The sequence below is a fragment of the Pristis pectinata genome, chromosome 18 (genome assembly GCF_009764475.1).
Source record: "Pristis pectinata isolate sPriPec2 chromosome 18, sPriPec2.1.pri, whole genome shotgun sequence".
Lineage (NCBI taxonomy): Eukaryota > Metazoa > Chordata > Chondrichthyes > Rhinopristiformes > Pristidae > Pristis > Pristis pectinata.
Window position 1 is genome coordinate 24,650,057 of NC_067422.1, and position 19,692 is coordinate 24,669,748.

The window sequence follows — 19,692 nt, forward strand, 5'->3', positions numbered from 1 at the left end:
CAACCTATTCAGTCCAAAAGGTATTTCCTTTTTCAAATTTGGTCAAGTAATTTGTATTGTTCATATATTTTCTTGTTATCACAATAGCACAAGGTTTAAGTTGCTGCTTTGGCTCAGTGGTAGCACAGACACAGTTTGAGTAGGGAGGTTGTGAGTTCACATTCCACTCCAAGACAATGAGCCTAAATACAGTGATGAGTATTGATATGCCAGAGGTGCCATCATTTGGATGAGATGTTAAACTGACATATGATAGCTCAGGTGGACGTAAGAGCTAATATGGAGTCATTTGAAGAAGAACAGGCAAGTTCTCTTAGTGTCTGCACCAACATATTTCCCTCATGTGACTAATTTGATCAGTACTTCACCACTGTTTGCAGGATTTTGCTTTTACTCAGATTGACTGGAGTGTATCTCTGCATTGCTACAGGGAATATTCCAATGACAATAATTAGAATGGACTGGTCTTTGATTATAAGACAAATGTTTTTTCTACCACAGTAATTTGGATACCGAAGTGCACTATGAAAATTGAATCATATATTTTATTCCTTACATATACTCTCAGCCAGTCAAGTTAACCAGAATGGGTGATTCACTAGAAAAAAACTTCTGCCTCTAAATATGAAGCCAAATGTTATTGTTAGACTGGTAGAGGGAAACAATAAGCACGATGAATATTTTCACTTAAGAACATTAAAATTGCATTCCAAAAGACAAAAAACATTTTAAATTTGGCTCTAAACCTACAGTAATAAAGTCTATAATTAGTGTCTTGATGGTAAGTAAGACTACTCTGGGACTACATTAATTACTCAGCACTGTAATGACTGGTTTGCGTTTGACCATCTGTGTGGAAAATGGGAACTGGGTTGAAATACAGTTTTCAACACAGTTATATTTTAAAATATGCAATGCATTAATTTTTTTAAAGTATGCATCAAGTCATTACATTCTCCTATTACCACATGACGAAAGGAATTTTTCCCATAAACAATCCTAAAGAAGTAGTTTCCTCAACAATCATCAGTTTTCCAAAAGATGAAGCATTATGTGGTTCCAAATTAATGTGCTTATTAGTATGTTTGTGTTCTGCTGTGTCTGTTGATTTGATCAAGCAATTTTATTTGAATGGTGAACTGAGAAGTTTTGATATTTAGGAAAGACAGTCCTATTAGTGTTACATGGTCCAAAGCTCAATCTTTGTCTGCATGCAATAGCTGATGTCAACCAGTAGAATTCAACAGGCATTAAAATTGGCTGTGTTATTCTTGGGCATAAAGCAACAAACACAAGACATATTAGCACAGGTAAATGTCCTGTGGTGTCACCTGACTTGTATTTGTATAAAGTATTAATTGCATTTGAATAAAATTTCAATAAAACAAAATTTGATAAAGGAGCTAGGTTTTAATGAGTCTTAAGAGATAGAGAGGCAATGATATTTAGGGATTCCTGAGCTGAGACAGCAGAAGGTGCAGTGATTAGTGTGGAAGCATTAAAACTGGGAATGCACAAGAGGCCACTTTGGCATCTTCCTATCTGGTGACCATCACTGAGAGAGGTTAACTGAAGGTGGGGGATGGGCAGGATCTTGATAACCTGGTTTATATGTTGAAGCTGCCGGAAATGAGAATCAAACAGGGTTCAAAACAGGTGACCAATGTAATTTCTTCCATTTTTCCATCCTAAAGGAAAGTTACAATTGATCCCAGCAAATCAATGCAAGGAGTTATTCCTGTTCTTACAATGGTGAATAAACCTGGTTTTCTTTTTCAGCTGGGCTCTGTGTGAACCGTTGGAGCCTGGAAGAACTCGTAAGCAGAGATCCCCAGAGCTTCTTAATCCTGATTGAAAAGATATTGCTCAAAACTAAGGAGGTAAGCATAATAAAGCACCCATATTCAGGAGGTTTTGGGGGATTTTCTAACTCTGAAATTAAAAGATTTGACATATGAAATTTATAACGTGTTAACCAAGAAATGAAACTAAGTGTTAGTTTGACGTTATGTGCACATGCATCTTCAAAAATTGATGTTCCAAATCTGTGTCACAGGCAGTATTTTGCCAGAAATTATGTTAGGCATCATGAGCTTAATTTTTCATTGGGGACTTGAATCTGAGGATTAAAAGTTTATAAATGATTTTTTAGATTAGTTACATAGTATGTTTTCTCTTGATTCTTGCCAATTTGGGCCAAGATATTTGGAGAGAAATATTTGATCAAAATATCAGGGTTAACCTACATTCTGTGATTAGTAATCCGGGGCTCTTTTGCCAGAACAACAGACAAAAAAGAATGTATTTAAGAAACTAATTGAACAGCTCTGTCACAGGGAAAATAATTGCTTTCCATATTCAGATGTGGGAAATTTCTGCTCATCCAATACTTGACATTGGACAACCATTCTGGCAAATTTGATGTGGTAGATAGAGCCTGCAATGGAAACTAATGTCCTTTTGGGTGATTTTGTCAAGAGACATCATGATTTACCAGCATCTGAAAGTTAAATGTTGTAACATTGTAAAATTGAGAAATGAACCAATTGTTGGAAATAAAATATTCCCATCTTCATTTTGTTGACTTGCTCCTGCTGTGAGTTAGTGCATTGTTTTGGTGATGTGGTGTTAACTATTCTCATTGCTGCTGTCAGTGCACTCATTTATGCTGGTGATGGTGGTGCTGCTGATGGTGTTGGTGTTACCTTTACATGTTAGTCCATCTTCACAGATGCACCTCCCATTTCTTGTTTCTTCTGGAGCAACAGATTTGATGGTCTTTCCTTGCTTTGTATTTCAGTGTAAAATCTGATATGCTGACAATTTCAGAGAAAAATTAAAAGTCAGTGCCCGGATTTTTACCAATTAAGGACTGCTGATTTCTTTTTTTTAGGATGTCAATGAACCAGATGAGTTTTTTTGGGACAATTCGTAACTTTTATGGTCACTATCACAGATGTTCAATTTTTGTTTACATTTAAATTCCTCAACATCCACAGTGAACTCTTATCAATGTAAATGGTTCCTTAATCCTTTGTACCCTCACATGGTATTCTGTTCATGTCACCACAACCCAGACTAAACGGTTTCATATCACTGAGACCAAATAAACCCTAAGAATTACGGAATAATATGTTTGGAAAATAATTGAAATAGAGAACTATATTTTTCCAGTGTTTGAAATTTGACCCAAAGCCTGACTTCCTGCTGAATGTTTGAACGTATTGTGGGGCAGATATTCTGCACCAATGCCAATGTGCCATTATCTTAAAATGCAAACCAGTTGCAAATTTGCAGCTCATTTATAAACAATGCTTTGAACGAAGTATGTCTCCCTGTTAGGTCTGTGTGAAAATTCTTGGTAAATGATTCACCGCAGAATGCTTTCATTCAGTGGTTCGTAGTTTTTAGTTGAAGTCATAACCACAATAGGTAAAACATTACCTTCCCCAAATGTTTGTCAAATTTCATCTGTAGGTAGCTTCTCCCAGTGATACACAAGTAAGAACAAGAAAATCAGAGCATGTGTTATTCTACAACAACATTGAAAGTGATTTGGTGAATATTGAGGAATAGTTTTCAGAGTCCTTGTTTAAACAAAGTTAAAGCACAAAGTATTGACAATAATGTACTGGAGTGGATGAAGGATTGGTTAAGGGAATACGTGGCTCATTTTCAGTTTAGGAGTCTATGACTAGTGAGATACCACTGTAGTTGGTACTGCATCCATAATCATAATCCATAATTCATAATCCATATCAATGCCTTTGGATGATGGGATGAAGACTTCTCAACTTTACTGATGATACAAAGTTAGGTGGAAATGTGGGCCACGAAGAGGATGAAGACAGCTTTTAAGGGGAAATAGAAAGGTTACATGAATGGGCAAGGACATGGCAGGCAGAAAATAATGTGGAAAGTCGTGAGGCCATCCACTTTGACAGGAAAGCATGGAAAGGTAAAATAATTTTTAGATGATAAGAGATCAGAAGTTGTTGGTGTTCAGAGGAACCACGGTGTCCTTGTACATGAATTACTGGAAATTAATATGCAGATACAGCAAGCAAAAATAAGTAAACAATAGACTGGCATTATAAATACTTGAGGAGCAAAGGATGAGAAAGTGTTGTCAAAAATCACAAACACATTCTTGGTTTAAGGAATTATAAGGATCTTATGCCCAGAATTTGGATTAGCGTGACTCTATTTATACTCATTATTAAGCTTTAATGGCACGTGAAGCATGACTCTTGCCATGTTTTGCTGTAATTACACATTTCCCAGTGAAACCACCGACATTGCAACATTGGATCCGGAACTTCTTGGTGTGTTTCACCAAAACTTCCTGCTGCCATTTCCCTGCTGGGTCTTGCGCACATAATGATGTCATCAATGTGTGAGCATGTTTTATGCACTTAGTGGCAGAAATTGGATTAAACTGCCATTGTAATTAGCAGGTGGAACAATAATGGATATGTTGTGATAACAGTAGTGAAATGGGTTGGGGCAATGATTTGAGGTGTAGTCTGGGGTCTGATCGCAGTCCCTGACTCATCCCATTCTGATTCCTGCTGATGGGGACTCCTGCCTCCTCCCTTAACCCAGCCAGCCTGACTGTGGCACTAACACCCCCTAGTTGATCTGCCCTCCCACTCCAACCCCCACCTCCCACCACAGCTGTTCCATGGCTCTGGGGGCCTTCAGGTTTCCCCTTCCCATCTTCCCCCCAATTTCCCATTGTCCATCCTAAATTATCCCCCCCCCCCCTTCCCATTCCCCATCCCAGCACGCTGTTTGCTGTCCACATCACTCCATCCAACCTCAGGCTACCATGTGGAGATCTTTTTAACAGAGCAAGGATGCCCTGGTTTTGTGATGTTGTTTTCTCTTGGTGACTTCAGATTTAGCGTGAGCACAACATTAGCACATACTTAGTGCACTAAAAATGTGTACAATCCCATTTCAGGGCATTAGTTTTTCAATCTGAACTTTGACATTTTATATTTAAGTGTATTTTAGATTGAACTTACAGCATCAAATCAGGCCATTCATTTCAATCTGATTATTACTCCATGTGCTACACGCGGATGTTTACCTATTCCCTATAACTGTGTGCTACTTCCAGGTGGGAAACAAGCAGAAAATCTCTTCTCAGGGTTCTTTCTTAGGTCTGATTGATACAGGTAACTAGAATGAGGACCTACTAATTTATTTGTTTTATTTTTACCTTTGGTGGATTGGTATATAGCTAAGTTTGACTGTTGGCTACAGCTAATTTCTCTTCTATTTGCAATTGTAGTAAATTTCTGAATGTAGCTTCACAATAGACCAAGGAAGTCCTCCTCCCATTTTGTGGTTTATTGCGCACATTAACCTGCATCCTGCCTGTTTAAGACATGGCAAACACAAACACACAACACCCTTTTTTGGCACTTCATATTTCTTAAAAAAGCTAAAATTTCCTTCAAACAACTGAGACACAAATAAATGTCAATTTACCCACAAGTATTATGTACCCATTTGTTTGTATAACATTGCATAAGTAAATGGTAAATCACTTCTGATGATAGCAAAATGTCTTACATGTATGAATAATGTTTTGCAGGTGCAAGAGATGTGTCAATATGACTTATTGGTGCCACTGGCTTTAATGTTTTATTCTTCTGCATTGAGAGTGAGTATTAAAGATATGCATCATAGAAGATGATTGGTGTTGTGTGACAGTACTTTATAGAATTTAGGAAGTTAGAGTGATTTATAAAATAATGGAATTCTTCATGAGTGTTGGTTTTTGTTCATTTTTTCTTAAATTGGCTCCTTCTCTGGAAAATATCCACCCACAGATTTTCTGCTACCTCTGATCTCCTTGTGCAGCCTTTCTCTCATTCTTTTTGGCTGCGCTTTCAGTGAATTCCTTCTCCAATTCTTCAACCTCTCCCCATAGAGTCATGGAGAAGGACAGCAGGTAACCAGGTCTTTTGGCCCTCTGTGTCTCTGCTGACCATCAAGCATCCATTTATACTAATCCTACCCTAACCAATTTTTTTCTCGCCACATTCTCCCCAGATTCTACCACTCATCCACACACTAGGGGGAAATAACAATGGTCAATAAACCTACTAACCTGTATATTTTTGGATGTGGGAGGAAACTGGAGCACTGGGGAGGGGGGAAGAATGTGCACATTCCAAACTGCTCCACCAGCTGTGCCACCGTACCACCAAAATTTTACAATCAGAAGATCCTCCATCAGATCCTCCAAGAAACCTTCCCTTTGATCCAACTTCATCCCCCCATCATTATTCAGACTCTGTTCACATCACTGTGAAGTCCCCTCAATATATTTTACTACATTGAAATACTATATGAATGGACTATCAAGAAGAGCAACTGAAGAATTACGTTAGTTTTACATTCGAATGATACAAAATTACAAATTAATCAATTAATTTAAAAGAATTTTTTACAAGATATTCTGAAAATTAAGTAATTCTTCTAATTAAATGCATTTTAAGATAAGTTATCTTTATTAGTCACATGTGCATCGAAATACACAGTGAAATGCATCTTTGTAGTATTGCTGTTTTAATAGTATTGTTTGATAGTATATTAGTCTTTTCACATTTGCTTATTCTGCTGTCTGGTGGTTTGCAGACACCATTTTTTCCTCCAGAATCTAACCTGCTGAACAATGCATATAGCATCTACCACAGTCTCCTGACTTGGCCTGTACCTTACTGTAACGTTTGCAAGGACCTTCTAACATTTATCAATGATGAAATGAAGGCACCAGGTAAGAACAACTTACCATCAAAAAAATTATACTTGTTGAGTAGTTGAGATATTATACAAACAGCATACAATGATTGAGGAATGTCTATTTTAAAACTCAACATTAATATGGACAATGCAACTGTATTTTACCAGGCAGCTAATTGTGTGTTATTTACTTGCATGATTTATGACTTCCTTTATCAATCCTCCATAATGCAATGCATGGAAGCATACAGACATGCATTTTGCTGAGCAACACCCAACCAAACAGAGTAAGGACTTAGAATCATACAGTGAAGAAACAAGGCTTTCAGCCCACTGAGTATGTGCCAGTCATCAAGCTCCCATTCATTGTAATCCTGCACTAATTCCATTTTATTCTCCCCATGTTCCCACATTCTTACAATCAGCAACACACAAGGGGAAATTTACAGTAACCAATGAACCAACCAACCTGCATGTCTTTGGGATGTGGGAGGGAGCTGGAACATCTGGAGGAAACCGATGCAGTCACAGGGAGAATATTCAAACTCCACAGGGACAGCACCAGAATTTAGGATCAAAGCCCAGCTGCTGGAGCTGTGAGGCAGCAGCTTGACCGGCTGTGTCACTGAACCACCCTCTGAATAAGATTCACTCAGACAAGCAAGACCTGCAGACGAAATGGATCACTGATCAGAAGTGAACCCCCATCATGAATGTGAGGGCTGATCCAGTGAAACGTTAAATGGAGCTGCCTGAGGAGCCTCTGAATTCCAGCTTCATAGAATTGGGCTTTAAGTATTCATATTTCATTGTGACATAGAAGGCCATTTAATCCATTGGGTTTATGCAATCCCATCAATCTTAACTTATATATTCCTCTGTTACCAATTCTCCCTCACGTGCCCATTGATTCTCCTAACACTCACCTACACTAGGAATGTGGGAGGAAACTGGAGCACCTGGAGGAAACCCACATGGCCACAGGAAGAACTTGCAAACTCCATACAGACAGCACCCAAGGTCAGGATTGAATCTGGGTCACTGGAACTCTGGCAGAAATCCCACAAGCTCCCCATTGTATTCATGGTGAGCACATCCAATGCAACGACCTTCCTCCTGCGCCCCTGCCCCCAAACCCAGCAGATAATTATATCTCGCACAACAAGCCCCAAGCCAAACTAAAACGATGCCCAGGCCTTCTTTTATCCTTGGCCCTTGAGCACAATAGAATTTTGTAGCAAAGTGTCCTGATAAAGCAACATCCATTGGCCTGCCAGTCCTTACCCATTTAATGCGTCTTTGTGGACATTGAAGAATTTTCTCTTGAGGAAAGAAATCTGGAAGGAGATCCAGTGGAGGTCTTTATATTTGTGAAAGGTTTTAGCAGACTGTAGACAGAAAACATGTTACCAAAAGTGGGAAAAGCGTAACTAGAGGCCATCAGTATAAAATAATCACCAAGAAATTATAAAGGAAATCTAGAAGAAGCTTCTTTCCCAAAAAGTGGTGAGAATGTGAACTCCCTACCGCACAGAGGCAAATAGTTTGGATGCATTAAAAGGGAGGCTGGAGAGGTGTAGGTGGTAGGAAAAGGGAATAGAAGGTTACACTGACAGATTTAGCTGAAAGAAGATGAGATGAGGTTTGGATGAAGCATAAACACCAGCTATGTGGGCCAGCATGTTTTTGGTTTTGCCTCTTAAACTCCTGTTATTTCATCAAGTGCATCAATTCTGAAACTGTTCATTAACTAAGAAAGCTGAGGAGTTGATTTCCACTGGGAAGTCTTGTTTTTTGTTGTGTTCCTCATGTATCTGGAAAATGTGTTCATCCAGGCCAACTTTCCTCAGGTGGTCAAACCAAGAAAAGTTATATTTTTTTCCATTGAAAATAATATAATATGAACTCATTCAAATGTCTGTATAATACCAATTCAGAGGTCTGTGGCTTACAACATGAATTTTAAAGGTGTTCTTAGAAAAACAAAGCATCCTGTACAAATATAGTAAGTGCTTGTGGTTAGTTTTTTTATACTCATGCAAAATGCTTTGGGTATTGGTCTGCCTCAACTAAACAATGTTGCATCAGTTGCTGCTTTCAAAAGACCATATGCTGTATGTACTTTGCATTGTCACAGACCCAGACACACCTTGTTTAGCTCCCTTAAAAGTGAGTTACTAAGAATCATTGAACCTCAGAATGATACAGAAGAGGAAGTGCTTCAGCCCAGTTTGCCTCTGCAAGAGCCCTCCAATTAGTCCCACTCTTTAGCTTTTTCCCCACTTCCCTGAAGGCTTTTGATTTCACACAGCTCACTTTTAAAAGCTATTATTAAATCTATTTTTAGCACCTCTTGAAGCAGTGCATCTCAGACCATTGTAACATCCTACCAAAATAATGCTTGTCATGTCACCTCTGGTTCTTTTGGATTCTCCTATCCAGATGCATCGCAGCTTGGTATGGCAACTGCTCTGTCCAAGACTGCAAGAAAATGCAGAGAGTTGTGAACGCAGTCCAGTCCATCACGCAAACAAACCTCCCCTCCATTGTCTACATTTGCTGCTGCCTCTGGAAAGCAGTCAACGTAATCACCTTACCGTCTGGTCATTCTCTCTTTGCCCCTCTCCCATCAGGCGGAAGATACAAAAGCTTGAAAGCATGTACAGGCAGGCTCAAGGACAGCTTATATCCCGCTGTTATCAGGCTCTTGAATGGACCTCTCATACACTAAAGATGAATTCTTGATCTCCCAATCTACCTCGTCCCAGTCCTTGCACTTTATTTGCTTTCCTCTATTGCACTCCCTCTGTAGCCTCAATACTATATTCTGCATTCTGTTTTCTTTTTTCAACTTCGATGTACTTGCGTATGGCATGATCTGCCTGGATGCCATGCAAACTAAGTTTTTCACTGTATCACACATGACAATAATAAACCAATAACATTAAATCTATGTCCACTACTTATTGTCTTTCAGCCACTGGGAACAGGTTCTTTTAACTTGCTCAATCAAAATCCAATTAAGATTTAAACACCTTTACCTTTTTTTTGATCTAAGGAGAACAATTGCACTTTTTCTAACCTAAGTTACTGAAGCTCCAAATTCCTGGTACCAATGCAGTGTATTACCTCTGCAACCTCTCACACTTTGACATTCATTCAAGATGCCCAGACTAAGACAAAATATTCTGGAAGGAGTCTCGTGTGTTTTATGAATATTTGGGAAAACTTCTTTGTTTTTTCATTTATTTGCAAAGCTGCAGAATGTGTTTGCTTTTTCATAGCAACCTGTTTGATGTTGCCTGCCACCTCCAAAGATGGTGCACACACCAGGTCTCTCTAATCCTGCTCCTTTTATACATGGGGTCTTTGACTTGCCATATCCTGTCCCCATCCTTCCAACCACTTCACCCTTCCCTCTGCTAAACTTAACTTGCTATACACCTGGTCATTCGCCAGTTTGTCCATATCCTCCTGAAGTCAAGTGTTATTCTCATCTGCACTAAGAACATTTTTAGGTTTTGTGTCATCTGCTAGCTTTGAAACCATTCTCCGTAACCCCAGGTGTAGATTATTAATCATTTACAAGTCAAGTAAAAGCACTGACCCATGGGGTCACCTTTACACTCCAATCTGAAAAGTCACATCGACTTTTATGGCTAGAATCTTGTGAACAGCACATTCCACTTGGACTAGGTGACCAACCTACCTTGAATATTGTCATCCTTTTCAGTGAGTCCTCCAAATTTTTATCCAAACCAACTTCTCTATACTTACTTTCCTGCTGCAGCATTCTCCCCAATGGAAAATAAGTGCATATTTTTAGCACCTCAGTCATGCCCTTTGTTTCAATAAGGTTTCCTCTCAGATCTTCAATCAGCCCTCACTGACTTCACAATAGTAAGGGTGATCACACCTTTACTATTCACATGGTTTTTATAAGACATGTTGTTTCCCTTTTACATTGCCTACAAATCTATTCTCAAACATTCTCCTGTTACCTGTTTTAGTTCTCGTACTAACTATCTCTATTCAGTTTGGTTCTCTACTGAATAATGAGCCTGGAATTTGTCTTCCTTTTTTTGTTTTACTATAATAATTATATCTTTAATCATCCGGGAAACGTTGAATGGATTTCCTTAGTCGTAGTCTTGGACCTGCACATTTACTGTTGAATTTGTCAAACTTTGATTCCATTCTACTGAGGCCAAATCTTCTCGCAAGATACTGGAACCAATCATTCTTCAGCTGAGTATTTCCACATTCAATGTTTCCTTTCTCTTTTCCAAAGCTACTCTTATCCTGATGATTCCTGTTTCTTGGCCCATTTCCTTTTTGCAACAAGACCCAGTACTGCTTCCTTCCATGTTGAGTTGGAAGTTTATGAATCAAGAAAATTTTCCAGCATATTTTTCATAAATTCCTTCCCTCCTCTTTGCCCTTTACATTGTTACTTGTCAAATTAACATTAAGATAATTGAATATCCCATTATTGTTACTTGAAAGTTCTTGCATGGAAATTTTCTCCACTATCTTCTTTCAATTATTTGCTTGAGTGGCATAAAATATGTACTAGGGGATAGGAAAAGTAGTAGCTCCTTATGGCTGCTTAATTTTAATGCTAAACCTTTTCTCTTTGGACCCTAAGGTATATCTCACCTTCTGACTGCTGATGCAGTGCTCTTATTCAATACTGATACCATAATCCCTCTGCTTTTACTGTCCTTATCCTTCTATTGTGTCAGGAATATTAAGTGTCTATTATTGGAGCTCTTCTGTTATCCAGTATAGCTACTCATGTACTGAATTCTGGGCATTTGTATTGTAAACACACTCTAGACTATTGCACTTTTCTCCCTGTCTAATCCTTTCCATTTCTGAAATTGACTTTATTCCCTATTTGTCTCATCTGGTCCTCTGACCAGTTTGTGTCTCCTTTCCCATGCTTTATCCAGGTGTCACAATTGTGAAATGCAGATAAAGTTTCCTCAGATTGATTATGTTTATCAAAAACTTCAGGTTTTTAGTTTCACTTTTCAACATCCAAGTTCAACTGGTTGCTGAACATTCTTAGCAATTGCAAGTCCTATGTCGAACAGAATGAATGTTCTGTCTCAACACCCGATTAGAGTTTATAAACTAATGTTGGTTCAGTTGATTTTTAATTAATACAGCAAAGACTGCTTTTGATGGTATTTTTATTTGTCCTCTATACTTACCAGTTTTAAACTTATAGTTTGATTTCAATCATTAGAGTTGAATTAAATTAACTAATGCGGATTTTTGCTCTGGCTGGTCAGTGGGGCTCCACAGACAATAAACCTTGGGTTCTGATTATGAGGACAAGAGCACTCTTCAAAATCTCACCTAAATCACTTGCATAATCTGTGAAACTCTGCACAGTGGTCCCATTCTTAGCCATGCCTATGGCATTAAAGGCAGCAGTATGTTTGAGCACATCGTTAGAATCTGTGGAGCTTTATCACCCATTAATCTAAAATTACTGGAGCTCACAGAGCTGTAAGTAGCCTTGTCTTTCAAGGGCTTTCCCAATGATGGCAGTGTTATTGTTCTGGTCTGATGTGGGTAACAGGAGGCTTTGATCGACTCCGCTCTATCACTTGAGTTAATTCTATGGTCCTCACTTTCACAATTCTCCAGCAAAATTTGTATGCATGTGTGCAAACAATGATGATTATGGAGTAAAAATGCATTAATTATTTCCCACCATTCAATGATCATGAATTTCCTAAGTTTCGTAATTCTTAGTGTATTACATACTTTAAGTTTTAGATACTGGATCTCTTGGAAGGTTTGTCAGAATTTATGTTGCACACAGAGCAACATAAAACAAAATACAGCAAACAAACAGGTTGAAAAGCTCCATTCCTCAATTATGCTCCACGTGGACCTGCTCACATCTTTCCTTGTCTAATTCCCATCGCCAGAACTATTCATCTCTTCTTCCTCAATTACTTATCCAGTGGTCCTTGAATGAATCAATATTGTTCACTTCAACCATGAGTAGCATCATGAAGGACTCTTTTGTTTATCATGAAATGTTTGGAGGACATTTGATGAATAAGAGTTCAATGTGTATCTGCAGTCTGGTTGGCCTTCCCCACCCCCTGACTGTTGCAGTCTGAATTGTCTGGACCCAACCAGAATGTACTCCAAAAAACTGAAATCTCTTCTTCATTTTACCCCCAAAGAGTAACTTACTTATCCTAATTTAAATACTTAAAATGGGAAGCAGAAGTGAAAATTTCCCAGCAATAGAAATCTGAGTATCTGAACAATCTTTATCAATGGGAACACAATATGGTGCTTTTACAGGGGAATTTGGAGTCTTTTTAAACAATTTTGAATTATTTCCTGCAACAGAACACTTCCTTCCGTGCTGTCCTTTCTGATAATCTCTGAGTGGCTAGGTTCAAAATACCCTATAATGATACTGTGTTTAGTCTTTAGTTTTATGGGTCACCAACCCAATTGGAGTCATTTAAACGTTACTAAAGGAAGTTAAACACCCCATGCATTGAGGCTGTGGTTGCATTCAATCAGCAGCTTTAGATAGACCATGTTGTTCACATAGCCAACACCAGAATGCCAAAAGTACACTCTATTTCTAGCCTTTCATGGAAGGAGATTACCAGATAGACAGAGGAAAAGATGTGAGGTTGTGCTTAAAGCCTCTTCAAGAAACGCAATGTCCCCACTCATTCCTTGGAACCTCTGGCCGATGATTGCTAAAAACTGGAGAAGGAGCATTTGGGATGTTATTGAGAACCTTGAGGCCATGCATCGGGAGCACACAGAAGTCCTGTGTAAGTGGTGGAGGAGTGGACCTCTCACAACTATCAGCCATTGGCTGCCCAACTGTGCAAGACACTGCAATTCCCTCAACAGCCACCTCAAATCCCACAAAACCAGTGTGGAAGCAAGTCATCCTCAATTCTGAAGGACTGTCTAAGAAGACCTGGGGAATACAACACACTGCTCCTTAATCATCTGGTTGAAACTGAAATCCTGCAATACTTTGCAAAATAGTCCTTAGGACTGCCAAGAAGTTTCAGGAAGATTTATTTTCTTGGTATTCACTAGAGTTTACGCAAGTGAAGAAGGTCCTTTTATATTTTCTATTTGGGATTGATAAATAAAAGTGATATTGGTGGTATTTCAAATCTGGAAAAGTGTTAGAAATGGGATTGATTTGTTTCACAGTTCAGGAGGAACTGATCTCCCAGAATTTATACTTCAGAATGAACTGCTACATGTGAAGTTTCATGTTTTTAATATATTCTTTCTAAAACAAAGTTATTTATTTTCTAATTGATAATGATTGTTATTTGAAGGATTAATTTGCCTCTTCAGTGTGACTCATATTAATTAGATTGTTTCACCTTTAGGAATCTCATTCCAGAGGTTGGTGAGAGCTGAACAAGGATTAACAACCAAAAATCTTCAAAATAAAACAATGTAAGGACCAAATGATTCAAGAAGTACTTTCAATGTCTATGTATATGTAACACTTCACCCGAGTATTTCAAACTGACAACGTTATTCCTTATTTTCGGCCTTGTCAAATGAAAGTTCTACTGAGGGGAGAGGAGCTGTTTAGTGGGATGTTTAGAACATGACATGATAAATAACTGCAGATTTCTATACATGCTTTAGATAGTGTGTTTTCCTTTCCCTATACAATAATTGTGCACAGGAAGTTGATGGTAGCAGTGTACATGCTGGCTTATAAGCAGATCTGATTATAACACATCACCTACTTGGGTGCACAAATTTTAAGTATGAAAAACTTAATTTTCCATTGCTCTGGACAACCTCCCAAGGAACACTCAAAGCACGTTGTATGAAAAGAATAGAAATAGGATCGAGATCTGAGTGACTACTGATGCTGTAATCTGCAGCAAAAAGTTAACAGCTGGAGGGACTCAGCTGGTCAGGCAGCGTCTATGAAGGCAGAGGGATGGTTGCCGTTTCAGGTTGAGACCCTGATCAAATAAGATCATTGTAGTTATGGAGAAAAATGTAGCAATGATCAGAACTTCAGGTCTTTATCTATGTTTTCGTCTCAATTCTGCCATCTACTGGCACTGTTGCATTTTTTCTTATTAAATGCATAACTTATCGTTTGAAAAAATTGCATTGCTCTGCATTTGAAAAATACAACCTTTTATAATCACAAACCCAATTCATTGATTAATGAAATCTTTGAGGCTTTATCTGAAACACATTCTTTTCCAGTGGATCTTTATACAGTTTCACTTATTGAGTAAAATTTTAATTCCAGTTGCTTCCTTTTAATCTTAATCATACATTGTTTGCTTCAAAAAAAATTACAGACCAGATATGTTTAGAATAATGTTTTTGTGCATAGCATGGGTGAACTTTATCTTGAGTCCAGCCACGTGCTTTCTGGAATGACTGGAAATACTGAAAGCCATTTATCATAGCACTGAAAAGTAAAAAAAAAATTGCATTTGCTGAATATCTGAAATAAAAGTAGAAAATACTGGAGATACTCAGTAGGTCAGACAGCATCTGTGGAGAGAGAAACAGAGTTAATGTTTCAGTCTACTAAAAGGTCCTTTCATCTGGTTCTGATGAATGGTCATGGACCTGAAATGTTAACTTTGTTTCTCTCTCCACAGATGCTGCCTGACTTGCTGAGTATCTCCAGTGTTTTCTGTTGTTATGTTATTAAGCCAGCTTCATTTGACAGCACCAGCAAATGTTTCATACCTTGGAGGAGCTACAGTACTTTCTGCATCACTGGTTCTTATGTATGCAGTGTACTTCAGTGAATTCAGTCTGGGCTCTCTGTATATAATACAGGAATACTTAGAGATTTCTGAGCAAGTACAGTGATGCAAAAACAAGTCACACGTGTTTTGACATCATGTGCAGGGGAGAGTTGAGACCTCTTTCACCATTGGTTAAAGGCTGCTCAACATTATGTAATGAAATTATCATGGATTCTGTAGTGTCCAACGACCTTCAGGGTAGCTTTCCCTTGAGTACTTTTCTCAGCACTCTCAGCATTTTCTCAGGGTTTTCCTCCACCGTCACACTGCCAGAGTCCTGCAGGCTTCTCCTATTTATCCTATTGCTCACACACTCTTACCCACATTCAATTGGCCTGCTGAAACCATCCCAATCCCTATTCCTCTCTGACAGTAGTTTCCAGACCTGATCACCCTCAACCCCAGATCCTATTGATGCCCATTGCTTCTGGCACTCCCTACTGAACCCCAACTCCAGATTCTGTTTATTCCTCCCCATCTTTAATCCACACCATCCCCACCCTAACCTCTCCCATCAGCTCCACCATGGCAGCTCGCTACACAGCAACACCTTAACACTGCAGAATCTCCAGCCTGTGCATTTCTTACAAAAGCTTTAGAACATCAGCTAATTCAAGTATGCAAGAACACAGAGGAAAAAGGCCAGATAAAAAGCAGCAATTAAATAAAAGATTGCCAACTTTAATTTTATTCTTATGGAAAAAAAGGTTTCTCAGCTACTTCAAGCAGTAGACTCAGCTCTTCAGGACTCTGACTCTGTTTCAGGTCAGACATTAATCTTCCTTTATCACTGTGTTTTAAATTTTCATAATGTTTTGTTTGGTCTGAATCTTTCAACATCTGGAGTATAACATCTCAGGGTTGAGCCTTGCTATGGATGCATCTGGTTTAACACTGCCTTAATTATTTATGTTAGCAGTCAGAGTGAATGGGCTAAGCTGGATTTGAAACAGTAGTTCAGTGGTGAAATTGGAATTGGTTTATTGTAGTCACTTGTTCCGAGGTACAGTGAAAAACTTGTCTTGCATATCGTTCATAGAGATCAATTCATTACACAGTGCATTGAGATAGTACAAGGTAAAACAATACAGAATGCAGAATAAAGTTTAACAGCTGCAAAGAAAGTGCAGTGCAGGTAGACAATAAAGTGCAAGGTCATAACAAGTAGATTGTGAGGTTAAGAGTCCATTTTATCCTACTAGGGAACCATTTATTAGTCTTATAACAGCAGGATAGAAGCTATCCTTGAGCCTGGTGGTATGTGCTTTCAGGCTTTTCTATCTTCTGCCCGAAGGGAGAGGGGAGGAGGGAGAATGTCCAGGCCGGGTGGGGTCTTTGATTATGCTGGCTGCTTTACTGATGCAACGAGAAGTGTAGACAGAGTCCATGGAGGAGAAGCTGGTTTCCATGATGTGCTGAGCTGTGTCCACAACTCTCTGCAGTTTCTTGCGGTCACGGGCAGAGCAGTTGCCAAAACAAGCTGTGATGCATCCAGATAGGATGCTTTCTATGGTGTATGAATAAAAATTATTGAGTGTCAAAGGGGACATACCAAATTTCTTTAGCCTCCCGAAGAAGTAGAGCTGTTGGTCAGCTTTTTTGGCCGTGGTGTCTACGTGGTTGGACAGAACAGGCTACTGGTGATGGTCACTACTAGGAACTTGAAGCTCTCAACCCTCTTGACCGCAGCACCATTGATGTAGACAGGAGCATGTGCACAGTGCCCCTTCCTGAAGTCAATGACCAACTCTCTTGTTTGCTGACTAAGCTCTCTATCTCCTTCCTGTACTCCGACTCATTGTTATTTGAGATATGGCCACTAGGTGGTATCATCTGCAAACTTGTAGATGGAGTTAGAGCAGAATCTGGCCATTCAGTCAGAATGCTCAGCCCCTTGTCACACCCAGCTCACAGACAGCAGGTCCAGGTGTTTTGTTACTTTTTCTCATGTAACAGCTTCCAGTCAAACTAGATTTAACGTCAAAAATAAAGGCATCTTGCCCAAATTTTGTCTTCAAATCCTTCGTTGCAATGGCAATTGAATGTGTGCTCATGACCTCACACGTGTTTTTTATTTCTTTCTCTCTCTTGCAGAACAGTCCTTCTGCTTAATTCCTCTGAAGTACCCAGTGACTTTCTATCAGTCACCCAGAAGATCAGCAGCAAGCGTCAGTCCCCGGGAGATTCTCATATCACCCTGATTAAGCACATGTACCAGGCAGTTTTTGGTGCTAAGTACAACTTGAATGATATTCAAAGTGCCCTTGAGGTAAGGAAGCTTCCTGTTAATAGGAATGAATGTGAAATGATTCCATTATGTGATGATGATGATTTTAAAAAATAATACCCTTGAGAATAGCAGTGGAATTTTTATTAAGTTTAAATAAAACGATCACAATAACTCAGTCCGGATGCTATTCAGTCAGAGAATAATGTGAGGCAGATTTATGTTAATGCTGAAGACTCAAAGCATGTAGATGAAATAAATCAAATATGAATATTGATATAGAGAAAGAGACATATAACTGAATAAGCCAACCTGTGTCATCCTTTGAAACTAAAATACTGCAGGTGATGAAAATTTGAAATAAGAACAGAAACACTGGAAGTACTCAGTAGGCCAGGTAGCATGTATCAATTATCTGTTGAACATTCACTATATAAAAGAACCACATATAACTGAACCCTGAATTAGAGCTGTTCACTTCAATTAGCCAAAGATCTGGGATTTTTTTGATACAGCTGAGGCCTTGTTGCATAAGTTCTGATTTACTGTAATGAATTTGTTTTACATCAAAGTGCATCACAGCCATCTGTAGTACCATAGTTGCTGCTTTACTGGACTAGAACTCAAACCTGCACTGGTGATCCAGAGATAAAATTTCAGATCTCAGAAATAAAGCAATCCCTGCAATGGTGAAATCCTCAAATAATGAAGTGAACAGTTTTTGGTTGCATGATGTAATTCAGGGAAGGAAATGTGCCATCCGTACCCAGTCTGCTACGGTCTGAACCACCCTCTGATATGGCTCAGGGTGCTCAAGGGGCAATTATCAATGGGCAATAAACAGTGGCGTTGCCATCAACCCGGACAACCTGAGGACGAACAACACTGGCTTGTTATTGGCCCCCGTACATCCATGTGGAATGTACACATGCTGTGTTCAAACTCTGGTGAAGCAGTTTCATGAACTGCATTGGAATTGATGGCGAAGTGACCTGATTCTGGGAAGGAAGAGTCTGCTGCAACCATCAGTGTCAGCGGCTGATGGTGTTGGACAACATGTAGCCTCATCTCAAGCGCTGGTATCTACAATGGAGCTGTTGAAACTGCTGGTCGTCACGGTTACACTCCCTGACCCACAGCCAACGTTGCTACTTGCTTCTGTTGTCAACTATAATTTCTCACTTGTCTACATCAACACTGAAGAGTTTAATTTCCCTTTTGCCAACATCCTTAAAGTTGAGCTTTGGGTGCCCCTCTGGTCATTAGCTGGAGCCACTTCCCCTACAACTTACCCTTGAGGAAGAGGCGACCCTAACTAAATCTGAAGAGTGATCAGTAGCATTTTGCAGTCAACGAGGTAGCCAAATGGCACATGGCAGGAGCCCACAAGAAGAACCAGGTTATCCATATTACTGATGCTAGGTCCACAATAACCATTGGTCGTCTCACCGGGAGAAATCTTATGTTTCATTTTGAAAAGTATCAAAGGATTTTTTGCATCACTGTGAACAGGCAGATGGTTACTTGTGGTAGATCTATAACAACTTAAAATTACAGTAAATAATTAAAATTCTTAAATTCATTCTACATGAAGCTGTTTTGCCTTTTTTTCAGTCTAAAACTGCAAATGAACTCTTGGAAATTTTCTCAAACTGTTCTGATGCTATGGAAATCACAGCTGCTATGAAGGATGTTACCAAAGCCAGAGAATATTTAATGACCAAATTAGAGGAGATTAAAGAAAGGTTTGGGCTCCTCCCAAAAACAGGTACGTAACTTATTGTCATCATCATGAAATGTTTGCGTTTCATGCTCCAAAACCTATTCCAAACAGATATCGTAAGAAACACCATGAACATAAGAATAAGAAGCACAGTAGGCCATATT

At 39.0% G+C, this 19,692-nt stretch overlaps 1 protein-coding gene across 1 annotated transcript in view; it reads left to right on the forward strand.

Annotated features, from left to right (window-relative positions):
* Nucleotides 1-19,692, forward strand: part of pik3r5 (phosphoinositide-3-kinase, regulatory subunit 5) — a 97,057-nt gene that overhangs the window by 46,043 nt on the left and 31,322 nt on the right. Inside the window, exons 4-9 of the mRNA XM_052033187.1 lie at nt 1,780-1,880; nt 5,606-5,674; nt 6,655-6,793; nt 14,169-14,238; nt 17,673-17,847; nt 19,420-19,573. Of these exons, the coding sequence (XP_051889147.1) occupies nt 1,780-1,880; nt 5,606-5,674; nt 6,655-6,793; nt 14,169-14,238; nt 17,673-17,847; nt 19,420-19,573 (708 nt within the window). The remainder of the gene's footprint in view (nt 1-1,779; nt 1,881-5,605; nt 5,675-6,654; nt 6,794-14,168; nt 14,239-17,672; nt 17,848-19,419; nt 19,574-19,692) is intronic.